Source organism: Bos javanicus, chromosome 2 (assembly GCF_032452875.1).
Source record: "Bos javanicus breed banteng chromosome 2, ARS-OSU_banteng_1.0, whole genome shotgun sequence".
NCBI lineage: Eukaryota > Metazoa > Chordata > Mammalia > Artiodactyla > Bovidae > Bos > Bos javanicus.
Genome location: NC_083869.1, coordinates 29,948,984 through 29,969,906, shown reverse-complemented (window position 1 = coordinate 29,969,906; position 20,923 = coordinate 29,948,984). Strand labels below are relative to the sequence as shown.

At 36.3% G+C, this 20,923-nt stretch overlaps 1 protein-coding gene across 1 annotated transcript in view; it reads right to left on the bottom strand.

The window, feature by feature from the left end:
• Nucleotides 1-20,923, bottom strand: part of SCN7A (sodium voltage-gated channel alpha subunit 7) — an 80,704-nt gene that overhangs the window by 19,777 nt on the left and 40,004 nt on the right. The window contains exons 11-16 of the mRNA XM_061436276.1: nucleotides 14,243-14,339; nucleotides 13,322-13,566; nucleotides 10,423-10,596; nucleotides 8,484-8,840; nucleotides 3,910-4,350; nucleotides 772-874 (exon numbers count right to left, since the gene is read on the bottom strand). Of these exons, the coding sequence (XP_061292260.1) occupies nucleotides 772-874; nucleotides 3,910-4,350; nucleotides 8,484-8,840; nucleotides 10,423-10,596; nucleotides 13,322-13,566; nucleotides 14,243-14,339 (1,417 nt within the window). The remainder of the gene's footprint in view (nucleotides 1-771; nucleotides 875-3,909; nucleotides 4,351-8,483; nucleotides 8,841-10,422; nucleotides 10,597-13,321; nucleotides 13,567-14,242; nucleotides 14,340-20,923) is intronic.

The following is a 20,923-nucleotide window of genomic DNA, read 5'->3' as shown; positions in this document are numbered from 1 at the left end:
AATTTTCCAGGCAAGGATACTAGAGCAGTTTCCCATTTCCTACTCCAGGGGATCTTCCCCACTCAGGGACTGAACCCATATCTCTTGTGTCTCCTGCACTGGCAGGTGGATTAGTTACCACTAGCGCCACCTGGGAAGCCCCTTTAGGAAACTAAATTATAAATTATAGAGAGGTGCATGTTACATGTTTAATAACTTAGTCAACTGACTGAAGCCCTATATATTTCTTAATATTCATGGAGCTTAATATTCAATAAATGACTTATACATTTGTTTTCCTATGAGTATTTTAAACATTGACCCCATTCTATGAGGTATAAGCATGCGCGCGCACACACACACACACACACACTAATTTAATCTTTCTATTAATCCCATGAAGTAAGTCTTATTCTTATCCTCATTTTATGTATTAGGAAATGAATCAGAGGAGGGTAAGTAAAAGCTAGCAAGTGGTGGGCTGGGATCTGAACTCAGTATGTCTGATTTCAGAACTAAAACTTTTAACTACTTCATGAGACCCCCTAGGAAGCAGCCCCTTTTCTCTGTTCCAAACATTGACTTTTTCTTTGACATTTATTGTAAGTTTCTATTAGGATATATATGAGCATGAGTGCATGTGCACACGCACAAACACATCTGCATGTGTATATTCCTTAGTCAAATTAATAAACTCTTTAAAATTAAAAGTGTATTTAATAGTATTATTTAGGTTAAGAGAAATTTAGCTTAATGTTAATATAATGATTAAAATAACTTATTTTTTCTTACCATTTCTAAGATGCTTTGGCTTTTCACATTCGTAGACCATTTCTTCTTCAGAGAGAACAATATCAACTGTACTACATTCAGATGAGCTCGACTGCTTTACTTTCTGAAAAGTAAGTCCCACCAAGAAAGTTGCCATTAAAGTTTCATTTACTCACTATAGCTAAAGTTTATGTCATTTTCAGGAAAAAGAAAAATTATGTACAGAAAAACTACTGTCAAAGTAAAAGACTTTATGCCAATTTCATGATTGATATTAAAATGCATACAGAGACTTCCCTGGTGGTTAAGACTCTGAGCTTCAAGGCAGGGTGCAGGGGTTCGATCCCTGGTCAGGGAATTAAGATCTCACGTGCCATGTGGCATGGACAAAAAGTAAAAACGAAATTAAAAATAAATTTTACATGTATACATATCTCTGGGAGTCGAAATGTTTAAAGATATTTAAAAAATTAATTTAAGATAAAATAATTTTCACATTAAAATGAATATATAGTGAATAACACTGTTCTAAAAGATGTATAGGCTATCCCAAATTTCTGAAAAATCTAGCTAGAATATATAAAAAACTACAAATATTTTGTTCTACCTCTGTCTTTTGCACAATAAATGTCAAAGAAATAAAATTAGCAAGTTTTGTTTGCTTTAAGCCATATATTGTCAATTTTAAGACATTATACTGCTCTATTAAAAACATAAAATAGTCAGCAGGATATTACTTTTAAACAAACAAACCTTTTAAAAGGTTATTTGATTTCCCTTTGTATTCTCTTTATTATTGATAAAATAAGGTATGGCAATGCATTGATTTGGGAGTAGATAATAAATTAATATTATGTAATATTCAAGCATACAATAATTGAAAATCATACACTATATATTTAAATGATTCATTAGAGTATTTAAAACCCTCACACATAAATTATTTGATATGATTTTCTCAAAATCCTGTATTTATTATTTTAAATTTATAAATAAATCAAAATTCAAAATTATAAACCATTTTAGTAAAAGATTACTTAGTGACCAATATATATGGCTACATTATGAAAAAAAGTGTTTCAAAATCTGGTTTAAGTTTGATGTTATTTTTATGAAATTTATATAATTATATATTTGTACTAAAAGATAAAAGTTCAAATACCAAAGAAACAAGAACATGAATCTCTGAATGATCATACCACTTGTAATTTTTATATTTTATTCTTTGCTTTTTTAGATCAACATCCTAAATACTCTTGGGCTACATAATCTGGAAAGTGATTAATTAAATATATAATGAAATATATAAATGATAAAATCTTCTTTGAGTAGTTAATCAATCAAAAGAACCAAATAATTATGCATCTTAAGTAATAACTTCTAAAACTTCATTTACAGTTATATTAAGTTCCATCTTTCCTATATATTTCATATCTCAGACTTTCTAATGAGACTGACAATAAGTTTTTCAGATTGACAAGAAGTTTATCGCAACATATAATGTGTTGCGATAAATAGCAATTTTACCCAGAAATGTATGGTAGCACATGCCTTATAATGTTGTTATAGTTTAAATAAAATCAGTGTGCAAAAGAAGAATGTTTTTCATTTCCTAATAATGCTATTAATTGAAGGAAAATGGACCTGACAAGATTAGGTATGATAAGGAGTGAAAATGTTTCTCTGAAACAAAGATGCCTTTACCAGAAACTAGAAGGGCTCTAGATAATTGAAACTTAATTCCTGTTAGAAGGGCAATTTGATAAGCTATTACAGAGAGCAGCTGATAAGCTGGAAGAGGTCTGGGAGATAAGATGGTGCCAGAGACTTTGAGGATCTGGAAAAAGACATTATCTTCCCTGCCCCATGCCAGTGAATGAAATAAAACAATTCTTTAGTGAAGTTCAATGGAAGTGGCTTACACTGCACATGATCCCTGTAGATTAAATGGCACCTCCTACTAAGACACTGTGCTACTTGCAAATGAAGACAGTAAGACTGGATTCACTAAGGTATACATTTTTAAAGCTAAGTGAAAGGCAGTATCTGCCCTTCTTTAAAGGTGATCCTTTTTTTTTTCCTTTGGGTTTCCTGGGGGCTCATTGTAGGCAGTAAAGAATCTGCCTACAATGCAGAAGATGTGGGTTCAATCCCTGAGTCAGGAAGATCCCCTGGAGAAGGAAATGGCAACCCACTCCAGGATTCTTGCCTGGAAAATCCCACAGACAGAGGAGACTGGTGTGTTACAATCCATGAGGCCACAAAGGAGTTTGACACGACTTAGTGTCTAAACAACAACAACAAATTGTTTACATTTACAACTGATGTTTCTTTTACCCTTTGGTCTTTAAGTCCAACTCAACTGCTGCTGCTGCTAAGTCACTTCAGTTGTGTCCGACTCTATGCGACCCCATAGATGGAAGCCCACCAAGCTCCAGTGTCCCTGGGATTCTCCAGGCAAGAACACTGGAGTGGGTTGCCATTTCCTTCTCCAATGCGTGAAAGTGAAAAGTGAAAGTGAAGTCACTCAGTCGTGTCCGACTCTTAGCGACCCCATGGACTGCAGCCCACCAGGCTCCTCCATCCATGGGATTTTCCAGGCAAGAGTACTGGAGTGGGGTGCTATTGCCTTCTCCCATGTTATAATATATGTTGCAGAAATAAACTGACAAGAATCTTAAAATATTAGCAAGTAGGAAAATATCTGTATCTTAGCACTCTTCTAGTCCCATCTTATATTTTAAAGATGATAAAGCCTAGGACAGTTTAGTGACTTCTCCAGTAGTATGCATTAATTATAAAAATCTAGGTTTCTTCAATATGCTTTTTATCACCCCATTAACTGAAGATATTACAATTATGTTATCTAATGTTTGCTAAGTGCTTCCATATTTTAGACATTATTCTATGCACTATTGAACTATTTTTCTTAATCATTCTATCTCTTCTGAGAAATAGATACAATTTTATCCTCATTCACAGATGAAGAAACTTAGGAAGTTTAAGAAACTGGATCAGGAGCAGAAAATCAGGAGAAGAAGTGCTACAGCTAGGACTGAATGGATAATAATCTAACTTTGGAACTTCAGCATTGCTTCACTTCCTTGTCAATGGTGCCATCAATCAACAGTACAAAACCATAATGTTAAAACAACTTACCTCTTTGCTGCTTCCATCACCTGACTTGCTCTGAATCTCCTTATTGTCTGGATTTTCTATATCAGATTCTTCTGAAGCAATGGGTACAGTTTCTGAGACACTGGGACTGGGGATTAGTGACTGACTCTCATTTTCGGTCATTGTGTTTTTCTCTGTGCCGCTGCTTCTTTCCTTATCCTTGAGGAAATCTTGGGTGTTGCTCAATTCAGAGAGAGTATGGTCAGAAATATTCTCTTTAACATAGACGTCACTTATATTGTCCATTGTTTCCTCTAGAACATTTTGTTTTTTGCATACTATTTTAGAAAGCAGATAATTTATTCCTTTTTTAATTCTTGCCATTGCACGCTGGAGATTTTTTGCTTCTTCAGAGAATTCTTCAGTTGTTGCAGGCTTGTATGAACTAAATGAGATGATCAATGCCAGAAACAGGTAAAGTATCTGAATGAGGAAGTAAATGAAGCTAAATGCATCTCATTTTTTGTTTTCTTTCAAACAACAACAACAACAAATATTTTTAAAAAGCTGGCCTGCAATCTGAAAACAGCATACACACTATGATGCTCTTTAGGCTATTCAGTTCTTCCTCATCTACAGAGGATCAGTTGCTGTGTTAGGAATTTGGATAGCCAGAAGGTTACAATGTTCTATGAAACATCATTTGTTTCTCCTTTACAGATGAAAACCACAAAGCTTACAGATGCCAAGTATCAAAGATCACAGAGTCTGAACTTAAGTCTGTCTTACTCCAGTTTGTTTTCTTTTCTACTAAGCCAGGCAGAGTCTCCCAAGGTGAGAAAATCAATTGCTACTCCAGGTGGCTGAATTCACGTCAACCTAACTCAGAAAGATATGAATGACATCTTCATGGGTACTGCAAATTCATGAGGACTCTCCTGGGGAGAGAGCTATCCCTAGTTGTGAAGTCCACATCTAATTTCCTTGTGATGTGCAAGCATAGGGTTTAGGTAGGTTAGTTGATTCTCTGTGGTAATAAATTTGGTCAAATAAGAAAGAGATGAGTAATGGAAGGATCACTCCTAATATATGCAAATTATTTTGAATTTGAAGATAGTGTGTATTTTAACCTTTACTATCACTGAGAAATAAGATCAAGCCACGTCCAATTTCCAGAGAATTAGATTTTAATTTTGTTTCTTTTTGTAGAGTATAAATTATAATTTTAGATTATAAGATTGAGATAATTAGAGATACACTGATTATTCTTTTAAAGTAATAATTTAGGCATTTTGTCCATTCTGGAAGTTTTCTCTCTTCTCTTCAAATATTTGAGCTTTTGGAAATTTAAATTACTTTATGCTTTACATATTATTTTTAAAGGGAAAATACAGTAGGAATTCTTACACTGACAATTTATGTGTACATAAAATAATTAAGTATATGGAGATCTGCAACATTCATTTGTTAAAATATCTTACAGAATTTTGGATCTATCTGAAGAGATGAATTCTCAAACACTCTGATAATTGCTGAGTTTCTCATGCCCATATACACCTAGAATATTATGAAGTACCCACCAAATTGTGTTCATTTCTAATGGATTACCTTTAAATCTCAATAACGAAATCTTTTTATCTCTTAGGAATATAGAAAGCTCAAATAAGACTCACTTGGGGAAAAATAAAAATACTTTTGCAGATAATAAAGTCATAAAATAATCTTAACTGCAACCATAGTTTGGTGTATAAAATAAAATGGAGGGTTTAACATTTGGCTCAGCATTGGAAATTTCTTACATGCAAGATCTCCGGAACACTAACATATATTTTCTATAACCTACAATGACAGAATCTCAATGGCTGAAAAACTGAAAACTGAAAACCAATGATTGAATTTCAGTATGGCATCACCAATGCAACGGACATGAACCAAGGCAAACTTCAGGAGATGGTGAGGGACAGGGAGGCCTGGCATGCGGCAATCCGTGAGGTTGCAAAGAGTCTGACACGACTGGGCGACTGAAAAACAACACCTACAGACTAGTTTGATTGTTCTCCCACTAGTGTCCCATTTTGCTATCAAGGTTTATTTACACAGAATCTGGGCAGGGGCTCCACGGGCCTTGTAGAAACTACCTTATAACATCTCTATCATTCTCAAAGGATGAAGAGCAAGAACAAGCATAATTTCAGGGTGGTAGGTGTTTTCCCTTTGTTTGGTTAAGTATTGTTCACAGTGAGAAAAAAGAAAAGGGTGTTAATTAAGAATTTCATGACTATAAGCTTCATATGAGTCGGAACCATTTTTTCTCTTCAGTAGATAACTAGCACAATGCAAAGCACTAAGTACATGATAAAGTATGAAATATTTGTTGAAAAATCAATTAATTATGGAACTAACGAAGGATTTCTATGTCAGAATTTGGAGAGGAAAAATTATAATACAACAATTGTATTTTTAAGAGCCTATGATCTAACATTTCTTATATCTTAGACATGTGTATACACACTCCCTATCACGCATATATACATATGCAATGAGTGTTAAAAGACTGAAAATTAAGTTGAAAATGCCGTGATGTAAAGAAAGAACTGTGTAACACTGTAAAATGCAACCACTTTCTGGGACATGTGATCCCTTCCTTCATGGAGGTTCTAGCTTAATAAGGAAGATAGACAAGTACAGGAACAATTAAACACAGTGTCAGTACGTACTTAGGACAGTAGATCCAGGGTAAATAAAAGCAATGAGAAATGCACTGATACAATGGATTTTACCCTGTGATTTTTTTGTTCCTGTCTTTTGGGAGATCCGCTTGATCTCTGTGACTTAGGAGTAAAAAGTAAATATTGAGTCTCTTTTTTTCCCAATAAGAACAAATATATCTTATAAGCCATTTTTTTTTCCTGAGAAGAATTATGAAAGTGAAAGTTGTTCAGTTGTGTCTGACTCTTTGCAACCTCACGGACTACACAGTCCATGGAATTCTCCAGGCCAGAATATTGGAGTGGGAGGCTTTCCCTTCTTCAGGGGATCTTCCCAACCCAGAGATCAAAGCCAGGTCTCCTGCATCGCAGGCAGATTCTTTATCAGCTGAGCCACAAGGGAAGCCCTAGAAGAAGTATAAGATACTTCAATTAATGTAATCACTCCAATTACTGGAAATTTAGGAGTGAAAGTGTTTCCTCTTGGTTAATGTATGATAGTTTCAAAGATCAGTGGGTTTCAAAATTTGCTGCACAATTTAATCAAATTGGATTTTTTTTTTAATCCTGATGACTAAGCTATATCCACATAACAATAAAATCGGAATCTCTGGGGATGAATCCAAGACATTAGTTTATTTTTATTAGTTCTCCAAGTAACTCCAATGTGCAGTCAAATTTGACAACCAGTGCTACATTTAAGTGCTTCTTAAAGTTTAATGTGTACACAAATCACTTAGGGATATTGTTAAAATGTAGATTCCACTTTCACAGTTCTGGGATGGGGTCTGAGAGTCTACATTAATGACTGTCTCCCACATAAAACCAAAGCTACTTTGAGTAGCAGGTTATAACCAACGAAAATATGATGAACATCATGTATGCAATTTTCCAGCAGCCACATTAAAAGTATAAGGAAAAACAGGTGAAATTAGCTTAACTAATCCATTTTATTCAACTAAATGTATAAAAATATTATAATTAAAATGTTTTCACTTCAGTCATGTCCAACTCCTGATGGCGCCATGGACTGTAGCTCACCAGACTCCTCTGTCCATGGGATTTTCCAGGCAAGAATATTGGAGTGGGGTGCCATTTCCTTCTCCAGGGGATCTTTCCAACCCAGGGATTGAACCTGCATCTCTTGTGTCTCCTGCACTGGCAAGTGGATTCTTTACCACTAGTGCCACCTAGGAAGCACTTTCAATATAAGAATTATAAATGAAATCATTTACATTCTTTTTGGGGGGAGGGCAGGAGGAGAGGGGCACAACAGAGGATGAGATGGTTGGATGGCATCACTGACACAATGGACATGGGTTTGGGTGAACCCCGGGAATTGGTGATGGACAGGGAGGCCTGGTGTGGTGTGGTTCATGGGGTCGCAAAGAGTTGGACACGACTGAGCAACTGAACTGAACTGAACTGAAGACTTCAAATTCAGTGGGTATTTTACACTTATGCTATGCTAAGTCACTTCAGTCGTGTCCGACTCTGTGTGACCCCATAGACGGCAGCCCACCAGGCTCCCGCGTCCCTGGGATTCTCTAGGCAAGAACGATGGAGTGGGTTGCCATTTCCTTCTCCAATGCATGAAAGTGAAAAGTGAAGGTGAAGTCGCTCAGTCGTGTCTGACTCTTAGCAACCCCATGGATTGCAGCCTAACAGGCTCCTCCGTCCATGGGATTTTCCTAGCAAGAGTACTGGAGTGGGGTGCCATTTACACTTTTAACATATCTCAAAGTGGACCGCTCATATTTTAACTGATTAATGGCCACATGTGGCTAAAGGCCTCCATATCAGACAGCACAGTTGTAGACCACTGGCTTCCACAAGTCTACATTATGAAAATGCCAGACTACAATACAAAAGTTTTTCAAGGAAAGTTTTAAAGCATGGATTACTTACCAATAATTTTCCAATTAAAATCACCATCATGTAAAAAGGAATACAACTGAATTGGCCTGCTACCTTAAAGCAATCCCATAAAGTTTCTATCCACTCTCCACAGAGAATCCGGAATACATTCAGGAAGGAATGGAAGAAATCATGCATGTGCCAGTGTGGAAGCTGACAGTCTTCATTTATGTTGCAGACATATTTTTTATATTTTGAACCATACAGGTTAAGGCCAACCACAGCAGAAAAGAATATAAAGGTGAACAACAGCAGGACCAAGTCTTTCAGGGCCACAATTGAGTTACAAAGAGTCAGCATCAGAATCTTAAATGTTGGCCAGTATCTTCCCAGTCTAAAAATTCGTAACTGATAGAGCAATGTAAAAACAACAAAAATAAGAAAAAAATAACAAAAACTCTAGTCACTATTAATTACACTGTACATTTACAATTTTTATTAGCATTATACACATAAACATGTGTAGTCTCTAATGTAATATTCACTCGTGAGCATTATTAATACTAAACACTGAAAATTCAGTTTATATACAATTTTTAATACACTTACATATTCTATAGTTTTTTACACTAAATTGAAGTATACTTTCTATTGATCTGTCAATTCCCTTTTTTTTTTCAATATTATACTATTAATAATTACTCCAGTTTTGTTTTAATATCTGGTAAAGCAAGTATCCATTCTTTATTTTCTTTTTCCAAAATATATTGAATATTTTCCCACATTTCAACATATAGATGATATTGGAAAAGTCTCAAGGGTCCGTTGAAGTCCCTTGATAGCTCTATTGTATGCATGAGTGCTAAGTTACCTCAGTTGTGTCTGACTGTGACCCCATAGAGTGTAACCTTGCCAGACTCCTCTGTCCATGGGATTTCCAGACAAGAATACTATTGTGTATTTACCTTTAAAATTAACATGAGAGACCAAATGAAACATTCTAGGTTTAGTCTAAATATTTCACTTAATCACTAGATTTAAAAATTTTTATTCACATGGCACAAAATCACTTTAATATTTGAGTCATTTAAAATCCACATATTGTTTTTGTATGTGCTATACCTTCCCCAACTTTTTCTGGTATGTAGTTGGCTTTTGGGACTCAAGGGTTAGGACTTAATACTTATCCATGTAAAACTTAATCATCTGAGGTTCAATCTGTTACTAGTCTCTCAGATATTTTGATACAATCTTTTATTATATTGTCTGTATTTCCCAGTCTTGCTTCATTTATAAATTCAATAAATACAACTTTTATATTTTCCTCTTACTCATTAGATAAGCCTATGGATAAAGACAGGGTTCTGAAGAATTATTTGGATAAGATTAAATCTACCTAATTGTTCTTATTTCTGCTACATTCCTTCAACTTGTTAACAGAATAAGACAGTAGATTATTTATCAAATACCCAACATTTCCATAAATATTATTCTAATAACATTATTTCTTTGCTTAGTTTTCTGATGTTTTTACTACCACCTACATTTTATGCATATATTGATTCTGACTTAATAACCTTCATAGCAACATTCTATTAGCCTGACAGTCCTTCTTTTATAAAATTTTCAAATTTACATTTAGATATACTCACCTGATTCTAATTCTTTAGTTACACATTGGCATTCAGCTTTTTGGACTCTGTATTACTCTGCTTCTCAAAACTGACCCAGTAATCCTGACCCTGCTTTATAGAACTATATCTCAAATTCACTGTATATATGGCTTGTTTCTTTTAATGCCTGGGCCAAACAGCATTAGAGACTACTTACTCTTTTCTGGGTTACTTTCTAAGCTTGTTATATATGAATTATTTCATTTAATAGTTCCAACATACCATCAGGATAGGTATTACTATTCTTCCCACTTTATGCCTGAGAAAACTGAAATGAATTTTTATAAAATAAAATTTAGGTCTTGTATTCTACTTACCACCCTGAATGATCGCAAAATAGCCAGTCCATGAAAATTTGTTAGATAAAGTTCTGCTAAACCATGGAACACAATTAGGCTATCATAAATGTTCCAGCCTACTTGGAAATATCCATATGGATACATGGCAATTATTTTAAAAATCATCTCTGCTGTGAAAATTCCAATAAACACCTAAATAAAACAAAACACAGGGATAAGAATATGATTCCAATAGCTCTATCAGAACCCTCATACACAGAATAAATTTTCACTGTTACTTTCTTCATATTTTCTCCATCAAAATATGATTAGTTTTGGAGTCTACATCACAAGGACAGGTTCATATATTTTGTTTGGCAATCTAATATCAAACATTGTATATAGAATCTTCAATTACTTTAATAAAAGCCATCTTGGAAGAAAACAAAAGAATATTTGAGAGTGAAAATCTTTTCATTTTGAATAGTTCCTTTGGGGATAAAGAGTACATATTCAGTTCAGTTCAGTTCAGTCGCTCAGTCGTGTCCGACTCTTTGTGACCCCATTAATCGAAGCATGCCAGGCCTCCCTGTCCATTACCAACTCCCGGAGTTCACTCAGACTCATGTCCGTCGAGTCAGTGATGCCATCCAGCCATCTCATCCTCTGTCGTCCCCTTCTCCTCCTGCCCCCAATCCCTCCCAGCATCAGAGTCTCTTCCAATGAGTCAACTCTTCGCATGAGGTGGCCCAAGTACTGGAGTTTCAGTTTTAGCATCATTCCTTCCAAAGAAATCCCAGGGCTGATCTCCTTCAGAATGGACTGGTTGGATCTCCTTGCAGTCCAAGGGACTCTCAAGAGTCTTCTCCAACACCACAGTTCAAAAGCATCAATTCTTCGGCGCTCGGCCTTCTTTACAGTCCAACTCTCACATCCATACATGACCACAGGAAAAACCATAGCCTTGACTAGACGAACCTTTGTTGGCAAAGTAATGTCTCTGCTTTTGAATATGCTATCTAGGTTGGTCATAATTTTCCTTCCAAGGAGTAGGCGTCTTTTAATTTCATGGCTGCAGTCACCATCTGTAGTGATTTTGGAGCCCCCAAAAATAAAGTCTGACACGGTTTCCACTGTTTCCCCATCTATTTCCCATTAAGTGATGGGACCGGATGCCATGATCTTCGTTTTCTGAATGTTGAGCTTTAAGCCAACTTTTTCACTCTCCACTTTCACTTTCATCAAGAGGCTTTTGAGTTCCTCTTCACTTTCTGCCATAAGGGTGGTGTAATCTGTGTATCTGAGGTTATTGATATTTCTCCCGGCAATCTTGATTCCAGCTTGTGTTTCTTCCAGTCCAGCGTTTCTCATGATGTACTCTGCACAGAAGTTAAATAAGCAGGGTGACAATATACAGCCTTGACGAACTCCTTTTCCTATTTGGAACCAGTCTGTTGTTCCATGTCCAGTTCTAACTGTTGCTTCCTGACCTGCATACAAATTTCTCAAGAGGCAGATCAGGTGGTCTGGTATTCCCATCTCTTTCAGAATTTTCCACAGTTTATTGTGATCCACACAGTCAAAGGTTTTGGCATAGTCAATAAAGCAGAAATAGATGTTTTTCTGGAACTCTCTTGCTTTTTCCATATTAAGATATTTAATTTTTAAAAATATAAAAGGAAAATTTAAAAATATAGATGATCTAAAAAAAGGTAAACTTATGAAAACTGTCATTTGAAAACTATACTGGTAGAAATAACTAAATTATTGTTTTGGTAGCAAATAAATATATAGTTCAAAATTCATAACAACTGACAGTATTAATATCAAGCAACTGTGCTGTGCTGTGTTTAGTCGCTCAGTCATGTCTGACTCTTTGCGATCCCGTAGACTGTAGCCCACCAGGCTCCTCTGTCCATAGGGATTCTCAAGGCAAAAGTACTGCAGTGGGTTGCCATGTCCTCTTCCAGGGGATCTAAACCCAGGTATCCAGCATTGCAGGAGGATTCTTTACCATCTGAGCCACCAGAAAAGCCTACTATTCCTGTTGTTTAATTACAAGCAACTAAACAACAGCAATAAAAGCAAACAAAATTGAACAATATAGATTGAACAAAATTGATTGAATAGGACTTGTTTTTAAACTCATGTAAATCTTTTTCTTTTGCCTTTTTTTACATGGAAAAAAAAAAAAAAGGTGAATTTCTAAAATACCTTGCCAGAAAGATAAGCTCCAGTCTAAGGCAGGTTCAGTTGTAACAGGATTCAAAATTCAAGTGGCAGTGAAGTGCTTTTTCACTGTTACTCACTCTTTTATTTCACCTCTGCCCTTGTGATCTAGGGGCTACCATATGAAGACAGCGGATATTTGAGATGGGAGAGGAAATAAATAATTTCTATTTAACTTGACTGCATTGCAGCTAGCTAGAAATCTTAAATTTAAATAGACTTTAGCTAGAAATCTCGGAGAAGGCAATGGCACCCACTCCAGTACTCTTGCCTGGAAAATCCCATGGACAGAGGAGCCTGGTAGGCTGCAGTCCATGGGGTCGATAAGAGTCAGACACGACTGAGCGACTTCCCTTTCACTTTTCACTTTCCTGCATTGGAGAAGGAAATGGCAACCCACTCCAGTGTTCTTGCCTGGAGAATCCCAGGGACCGGGAAGCCTGGTGGGCTGCCGTCTATGGGGTCGCATAGAGTCAGACACGACTGAAGCGACTTAGCAGCAGCAGCAGCAGCTAGAAATCTATTCAAAGATAAGAACATTTACAAAGGACGGCTTGGAGAGGTAAGGAAGCATGAAAACAATACTTCATTTAATACTCATACAATGTATTTGCAACATTTTGGAGTTATAAAGTAAAATAATGAGGATAACGGTGACTAAAGAAAAGCTGAAATTGCAGGAGAAAATAACTTACAATGAGAGCCTTACCACGTTTCCAATGCTGAGAATATTGCTGGTTTCCAGACTCATCGGATAGTGTTCCAAGGCCAAAAAATGTATGTTTAGAATAATGCATATGGTAAGGAAAAGATCGGTAAATGGGTCCATTATAATCCTGTGAACAAACTCTTTCAATTTTAACCAACAGGGAGAACAATCCCAGATCAAGAAAGTTTTAGCAAATTTATACCAACAAAATGGGCATCTCTGCCTGGATTTTTTAAGCTCTGAAACTGAAAGAACAGAAAATTATACATGAGTTAATTGTTTATTTAAGCATTAAGCATCTAATTAGTAGAAAATTTTGCATGCAAAGGGAGGTTTATAACCTAGACTTCTGATTTTGAAATAGCAAACAGAAATATTTTGAATTAATGAAAATCAGAGCAAAGTAAATTTCCTCTATTTTGCTGATGCTTGCTGAGTTAGACAAATGAAAATGAAAAAATTATGTACTAGAATTAAAATATAGGAGTACTTCTCAAGAAAAACTAATATGGAATATAACTGAGAGTACCATGTGTATAATGTTAGATTTATATGCTTTACAAAATAATGTCTTTCAATATTGTCTATAATAATGATTACTGGTTATATACATATTACAAGTAGAGACAAGTATAAAAAGAGCCTTAAGATGTTAATGTTATACACTCCAACCTGTATTTTTAGTTAAAATGCTCATGTCACTTTCAGTGTTAAAGAAAATTCCTTGGCAGTTTTTGGTGGCCTTTTCCAGTGTTTAAAACATTACGCTTATGAAATTTTAAACTGTTAACCCTAATAGTCTCAGGTTCTTCCTTAAATTTTAGTTATTATCAAGTAAAATTCTGAAGAAACTGGAGGGTTTCTTAAAAGTGAGTTATACGAATGATACCTTTCATCATGTCTAAATATTTTTTACTTTACCTTCTTTATGGCTGATAGTAGCATCATCCAACACATCCAAAGAAGTAATCATGGAAGTTGATGATCTTTTCTTCATTTCTATTTGTATGGTCTTGGTCTAAAAAGAAATTTGATGAGTCTAATTCTGGCTTCTCCCCTTTGTAGATTCAAGACTAGAGTTATAAGAAGGTTTATAACCTACTTAAAAATGCCAATTCTTACTTCCCCAAACCTTTCTGGGTTCCATAATTTGCCACTTTTTACACTATAGGTACTTTTTTTTTTTTTTGGCTGTGTGGATGAGAGATCTTAGTGCCCCAACCAGGGATCAAACCATCGCACTTGCAGCAGAAGCACGTATCCTAACCGCTAGACTCTCAGGGAAGTCCCACCATATGTACTATTAAACCGACTTAGGATTGTTTGGAAAATATATCTGCATTACTTGTAAGTCAACCAAATCACGTTATACTATGAGGTCAACTATAAAAGGAGTAAACTAGAGAATGTTAGTGCTATTACCCGTATTTGACAAAGAATTCAATGTCCAGTTTAGAATTATTGTGGAACATCCAGTTGGCAGATATGCTACTGAATATTAACACCTTACATTTCTCTAACACCTTATATTTTTAAGGTGTTGCTGCTGCTGCTGCTGCTCCTAAGTGACTTCAGTCGTGTCCAACTCTGTGTGACCCCCATAGACAGCAGCCCACCAGGCTCCCTCGTCCCTGGGAGTCTCCAGGCAAGAACACTGGAGTGGGTTGCCATTTCCTTCTCCAATGCATGAAAGTGAAAAGCGAAAGTGAAGTTGCTCAGTTGACTAAGTGTCAGACTCTTAGCGATCCCATGGACTGTAGCCTACCAAGCTCCTCTGTCCATGGATTTTCCAGGCAAGAGTACTGGAGTGGGGTGCCATTGCTTTCTCCGTTTTACGGTGTTACTTGAAGATATGTTAACTATGACTTCATAAACTCTCTTGATTAAATCAAATTATTTGGTGTTGAAATGATAAAATATGTCTCATGTAATATCGGGTAACAGAATGAATTTTAAAGGATGGGTCTGATTAGAATACACATAATAATCCCCAAAAGAAATCATTTCTTTCTGTCCCTCTTGTCTCTTGTATAATGGTTTTAAGACATCCTGTTTGGCTGATACAGTTACAAAGTTTAAAAGAACCCTTGCATTGGAAAGGCACTCAAAACTCTAAGGTTTTGATGTAGGTGTTACAAGCTCTACACATTCATGATTATCACAAGTATGGCCCCAGAGGTTTCTAGTGATCATGAGTAAATTTTGTTTTTGAATTTAAACTGTAAGTAACTGACAAGGGGTAGATGATATTGCACCACAGAACTCCCAAGGATTTTTACATTCGGCACACACAAAGAATAATAATATTTGTATGTTTGTTAATTTGGTAAATAGGTGAGCTTAATAGGTGAAATAGTGTGTGTTAGTCACGCAGGTGTGTCTGACTTTTTGTGACCCCAGAGACTGTAGCCCACCAGGCTCCTCTGTCCGTGGAATTATCCAGGCAGGAATACTGGAGTGGGAAGCCATTGCCTTCTCCAGGGGATCTTCCTGACCCAGGGATGAAACCTGGGTCTCCCTCATTGCAGGCAGATTTCTTTGCCATCTTAGTCACCAGTGAATAAACTTACATAAGTGAGGTACCTTTTGAATAAGGATAACTGGCACGGGCACTGAGGGAATTAATGGTTGAGGTTCACTGATAACCCAGAACACCCTGGCTGGCAGGCTCTGCTGTGGTCTATCTGAAGTCCCAGAAGAGAGATCAAGGAAATCATCAAATTCGTCTCACTCAGTACCAGTCAAGTTCCCCCTAATTTCAAAAATACTAGAACTCAAAGAGGTAAAAACCAACTCCACTACATACTGAGTTCCATCAGAAAAATGACAGGTTCTTTAAGTCTACAGATCTCTGTTGCCTCACTTTTTTTCTTAATTGAAAAAATAAGCAAAAGCTCAGGATGCAAAACTTATTTATCTGGGCTTCCTTGGTGGCTCAGACAGTAAAGTGTCTGCCTGCAAAGTGGGAGACCTGGGTTTGATCCCTGGGTCGGGAAGATCCCCTGGAGAAGGAAATGGCAATCCATTCCAGCACTTTTGCCTGGAAAATATCTAAACCATGCTCATTCCAGAAAGTATTTTCTTATCTGACTTACAAGGCTACATACAATATGTGATAGTTTATATAATTCCAAATTTCTATGAATTAAAATCCAACAGAACTATAATTTTTCTCTTATTAAAGTCCAAGAGGAATTTGCCAGGTGTTTCTTCATAAAGATACTCTGTCAAATCGTTAATAATATCCTCCAGTATAATCTTAATACTGAGGAATTATTTCTCAGAATAATTCTGCTTCTGATAGTGACAACGTTTGATGAATTTACATCAAAGAACAATCCAGTAAAGATAATCATCCGTAGTTGGAGGGGCAGTGGAGTGGGGAGGGTAATAATATTATTGTTGATACAGTCAAGGCTCAATTCTTTACTGATTTAGCTTGAACTGCCGTCTATGGCGGAGAAGGCAACCCACTCCAGTACTCTTGCCTGGAAAATCCCATCGACGGAGGAGCCTGGTAGGCTGCAGTCCATGGGTCGCTAAGAGTCAGACACGACTGAGCGACTTCACTTTCACTTTTCACTTTCATGCATTGGAGAAGGAAATGGCAACCCACTCCAGTGTGCTTGCCTGGAGAATCCCAGGGACGGGGGAGCCTGGTGGGCTGCCGTGTATGGGGTCGCACAGAGTCGGACACGACTGAAGCGACTTAGCAGCAGCGGCAGCAGTGGATACATTTGGGCTTCCCTGGTGCTGTGTGGTAAAGAACCCACCTGCCAATGCAGGAGACTTAAGAGACGTGGGGTTCGATCCCTAGGTCGGAAAGATTCCCTGGAGGAGAGCAAGGCAACCCACTCCAGTATTCTTGCCTGGGTAATCCCACGGACAGAGGAGCCTGGTGGGCTACAGCCCATATGGTCAAAAGAGTTGGAAATAACTGAAACGACTTAGCATGCACACATGCAAGGCTGTATTTTAGGATATAAAATGAACAAACTACATTATCAGTCTAGTAATATATTTACCTCAATTGAGCCTTTCAAAAATATTGAATAAGTGCCCAACTACTAAGTTGGCTAACTACTAAAGATATTGCTATTTTATAATGCAAATTGAGAGGACTATGATGGGAAAAAAATCTTTTTGAAAGTATAAGAGCTAATAAGGGCATATGCCTGAATTTTAGACAATCCAATGTTAAAATTAGACTGGAAGGGGCTAAGATTCTTCTCAGCACTGATTTCAATTTTCTCTGGAAGGGAGCTATTAATAAGGAAGAACTCAGTCATACTTCTGGTGTTAAGCAATGAACACCTGGAATGTTCTATCTTGGACTCAGGCTCTCTCTCCTTACCGAAACCACACTGGCCTATTTCATTCTCTAACTCATCCTGTTCCTGCCCATCAGAGAGCAAGGACTCATTCTTCAGATCTCAACTCAAGTGCGGGGACCTCATAAAAACCTTTTCTGACTCAGAGAAAACTTTATTAAAGGCTCTCAAACACTATGTTTCTCACTTTTATAGCAACTTCCACATTTTCATTTAATTTTCTTAGGGAAGAATAATATGCACCAGGTACCCAATAGGTTGCTTCAACCATTAATTACATTATACTTTCCGTTTTTCATGTATTACCCACCCTACTTTTTTCCTGAAGTATTGTAAAACAAATTTCACACATCATAAAATTTCAGGGTAAGCTCTTTTAAAAAATAATCACAACACCATTGCCAAAATCAAGGAAAATTAGTAATTCCTTAATATTATCCAATACCTAGATCATGCTCAATTTTCTTTCATTACTCAGAAACATTCTATTATAGTTAATTTGTTCCAATCAAAATACAAAAGGGGTAAAACTTTTTTTGGTTTGTAGTTCTGTTGGTTATCTTATATCATTTTATTTATCCTATATGATTTGTTAAAAATACTGAATCACTCATAGAATTTTCCACATTCTTAATTTGGCAGATTATATCTTTTTAGTGTAATTTAATGCATTCTTCTCTCCTATAGTCTCTAGAAAGAGATGGTTAGATTTAGAAGCTTATTAGACAGTGCAGATTTTGGCAAGAACATATTGTGGTATTTTATGTTTCCTATTTAAAAACATCAGGAAACATGATGCCTGGTGGTCCCAGTTACAGATATGCTATAATAATTTTATAGTTTATCTCCCCATTAGACCACTAGCTTCATGAAGATAGACAGTGCATTTGTATTCACTAATTTTTAAATCTCCAATGTTTAATACAATGCCTAATACATAAAATTGCCAATGATGTTTTATTTAATTATACAGGTGAATTCTAAGATTGTCATTTTAGATGGGCAAATATTTTTTAATACCTACATTCTACTGTTGTATGTATCTGACTCTTTTCTGAAGTTTTGCCAATAACTGAGAATTCATAGACAAATTTCACCTAGAAACTGTGTAATTGATGGAATAATAAGGTTTCAGTGTTGATTCTCTAGAACAATGATGAAAAATGTGCTCTTTCTCACTGTCGAGAAATCAAATACCTATAAATATAGATCGAATTTTGCAACTGGAACTCCTCAATAAGAATTAAATTGAGAATCTGTGAAGACACTATTTATGTGTCCGGCACATGATGTTGTTCAGTCGCTAGGTCATATCTGACTCTTTGTGACCACATGGACCACACCATGCCAGGCTTCCTTGTCCTTCACTATCTCCCCGAGTTTGCTCAAAGTCACGTCCATTGATCGGCGATGCTATCTAACCCTCTCATTCTCTGCCGCTCTCTTCTCCTGGCACATAGCTGACAATAAATATTATATACTATTATTATCATTATTATTATTTTAATTATCCCTAAAAGGGGGACACAGTCAAAGACTTGAGAATTTCATATTGATGAGTATTCTCCATATGGACTGCTGTGCCTTCTTGCAGTTGTCTTCCTGTGTTTCCTATAATTAATCAATACCATTTTTTCAGTTGCTTAGTATACTCTAAGCAGTGCTAAGTGCTTTATAAGCATCTATTTAATTTGAATCTCACAACTTATGACAGATATTATAATATACACCTTACAGATGAAGAAGCTGAGGTTTAGACCGGTTAACTTCAGATATGTAAATAATACACCCTAATGACAGAAAGTGAAGAGGAATTAAAGAGCCTCTTGATGAAGGTGAAAAAGGAGAGTTAAAAAGCTGGCTGAAAACTCAAAATTCAAAAAACAAAGATCACGGCATCCGGTCCCCTCATTTCATGGCAAATAGATGGGGAAAAAATGGAAACAGTGACAGGCTTTATTTTCCTGGGCCACAAAACCACTGTGGCTGCAGCCATGAAATTTAAATACACTTGCTTCTTAGAAGAAAAGCTTTGACAAACCTAGACAGCATATAAAAGGCAGAGATATTACTTTGCTGATAATGGTCCATATATTCAAAGTTATGGTTTTTCCAGTAGTCATATACAGATGTGAGAGTTGAACCATAAAGAAGGCTGAGTGCCAAAGAATTGATGCTTTCAAACTGTGGTGCTGGAGAAGACTTATGAGAGTTTCTTGGACTACAATGAGATCAAACCAGTCAATCCTAAAGGAAATCCACACTGATTATTCATTAGAAGGACTGATGGTAAAGCTGAAGTCTCAATACTTTAGCCACCTGATGTGGAGATCCAACTCATTGGAAAAGACCCTGATGTTGGGAAAGACTGAAGGCAGGAGGAGAAGGGGGTGACAGATGGCATCACCAACTCAATGGACATGAGTTTTACCAAACTCCAAGAGACAGTGAAGGATGGGGAAGCATGGCGTGCTGCAGTCCATTGGGTTGCAAACAGTTGGACCAGACTGAGTGACTGAGTAACAACAACAACAAAGAAAGGTTAACATACTTGGCAAATATCATAAATCTAGTAAGCAGCTAAAATGGACTGAAATCTATATTAATCTGACTGCAAAACTGTGATTTTAGCAAATATAATCTACTGTTTTCTTGTAATGTGAGAATATTAAACACATATGCAATTTCCCAGTAATTTCAACATAGGAATTAGAATTTGCTGAGTGTTACATCAGTCACCTAAAGAGTCCTCAGTATGTTCCATTTAAAATTCTTCATTCTCCAGCATTTTCTTATGTGTAAAAAAGGAAAAGAAAATATATCTTGTAAAAATGACTTTTACTCTCATTTTCCCAGAACACTTTTGCATGACAAAATGTTCTAGTACTCTTCCAGGAAAAGAAATCTTTCATAATTGAAAGACTTTATTTAAATCCAGAAAGGGTTTATGTGGTCCAGAATAGCTAAATGAATGGAGATATTGGGAAATTACAAAATACTCTAAGTTTTTCACAGGCAGAGTTAATAGGGCATCTCATCTGAAATAAGAGAAGAATTGTGCTCTTGGATATATCTGTGTGTAGCTCTTGTCATTTGAAACGCCACTTCAAATTATACATTCCACATATCATTTGGACTAAAATCATTCAATCTGTAGGATCTCAGACTCATTTCTACAGACAGAAAGCTTTGTAGTTCATCTGTGACTTCCTCATGAGTGATATAATGGCTATAGTCAAGAGCTTCTTTTGATTAATATACATCCTTTCTT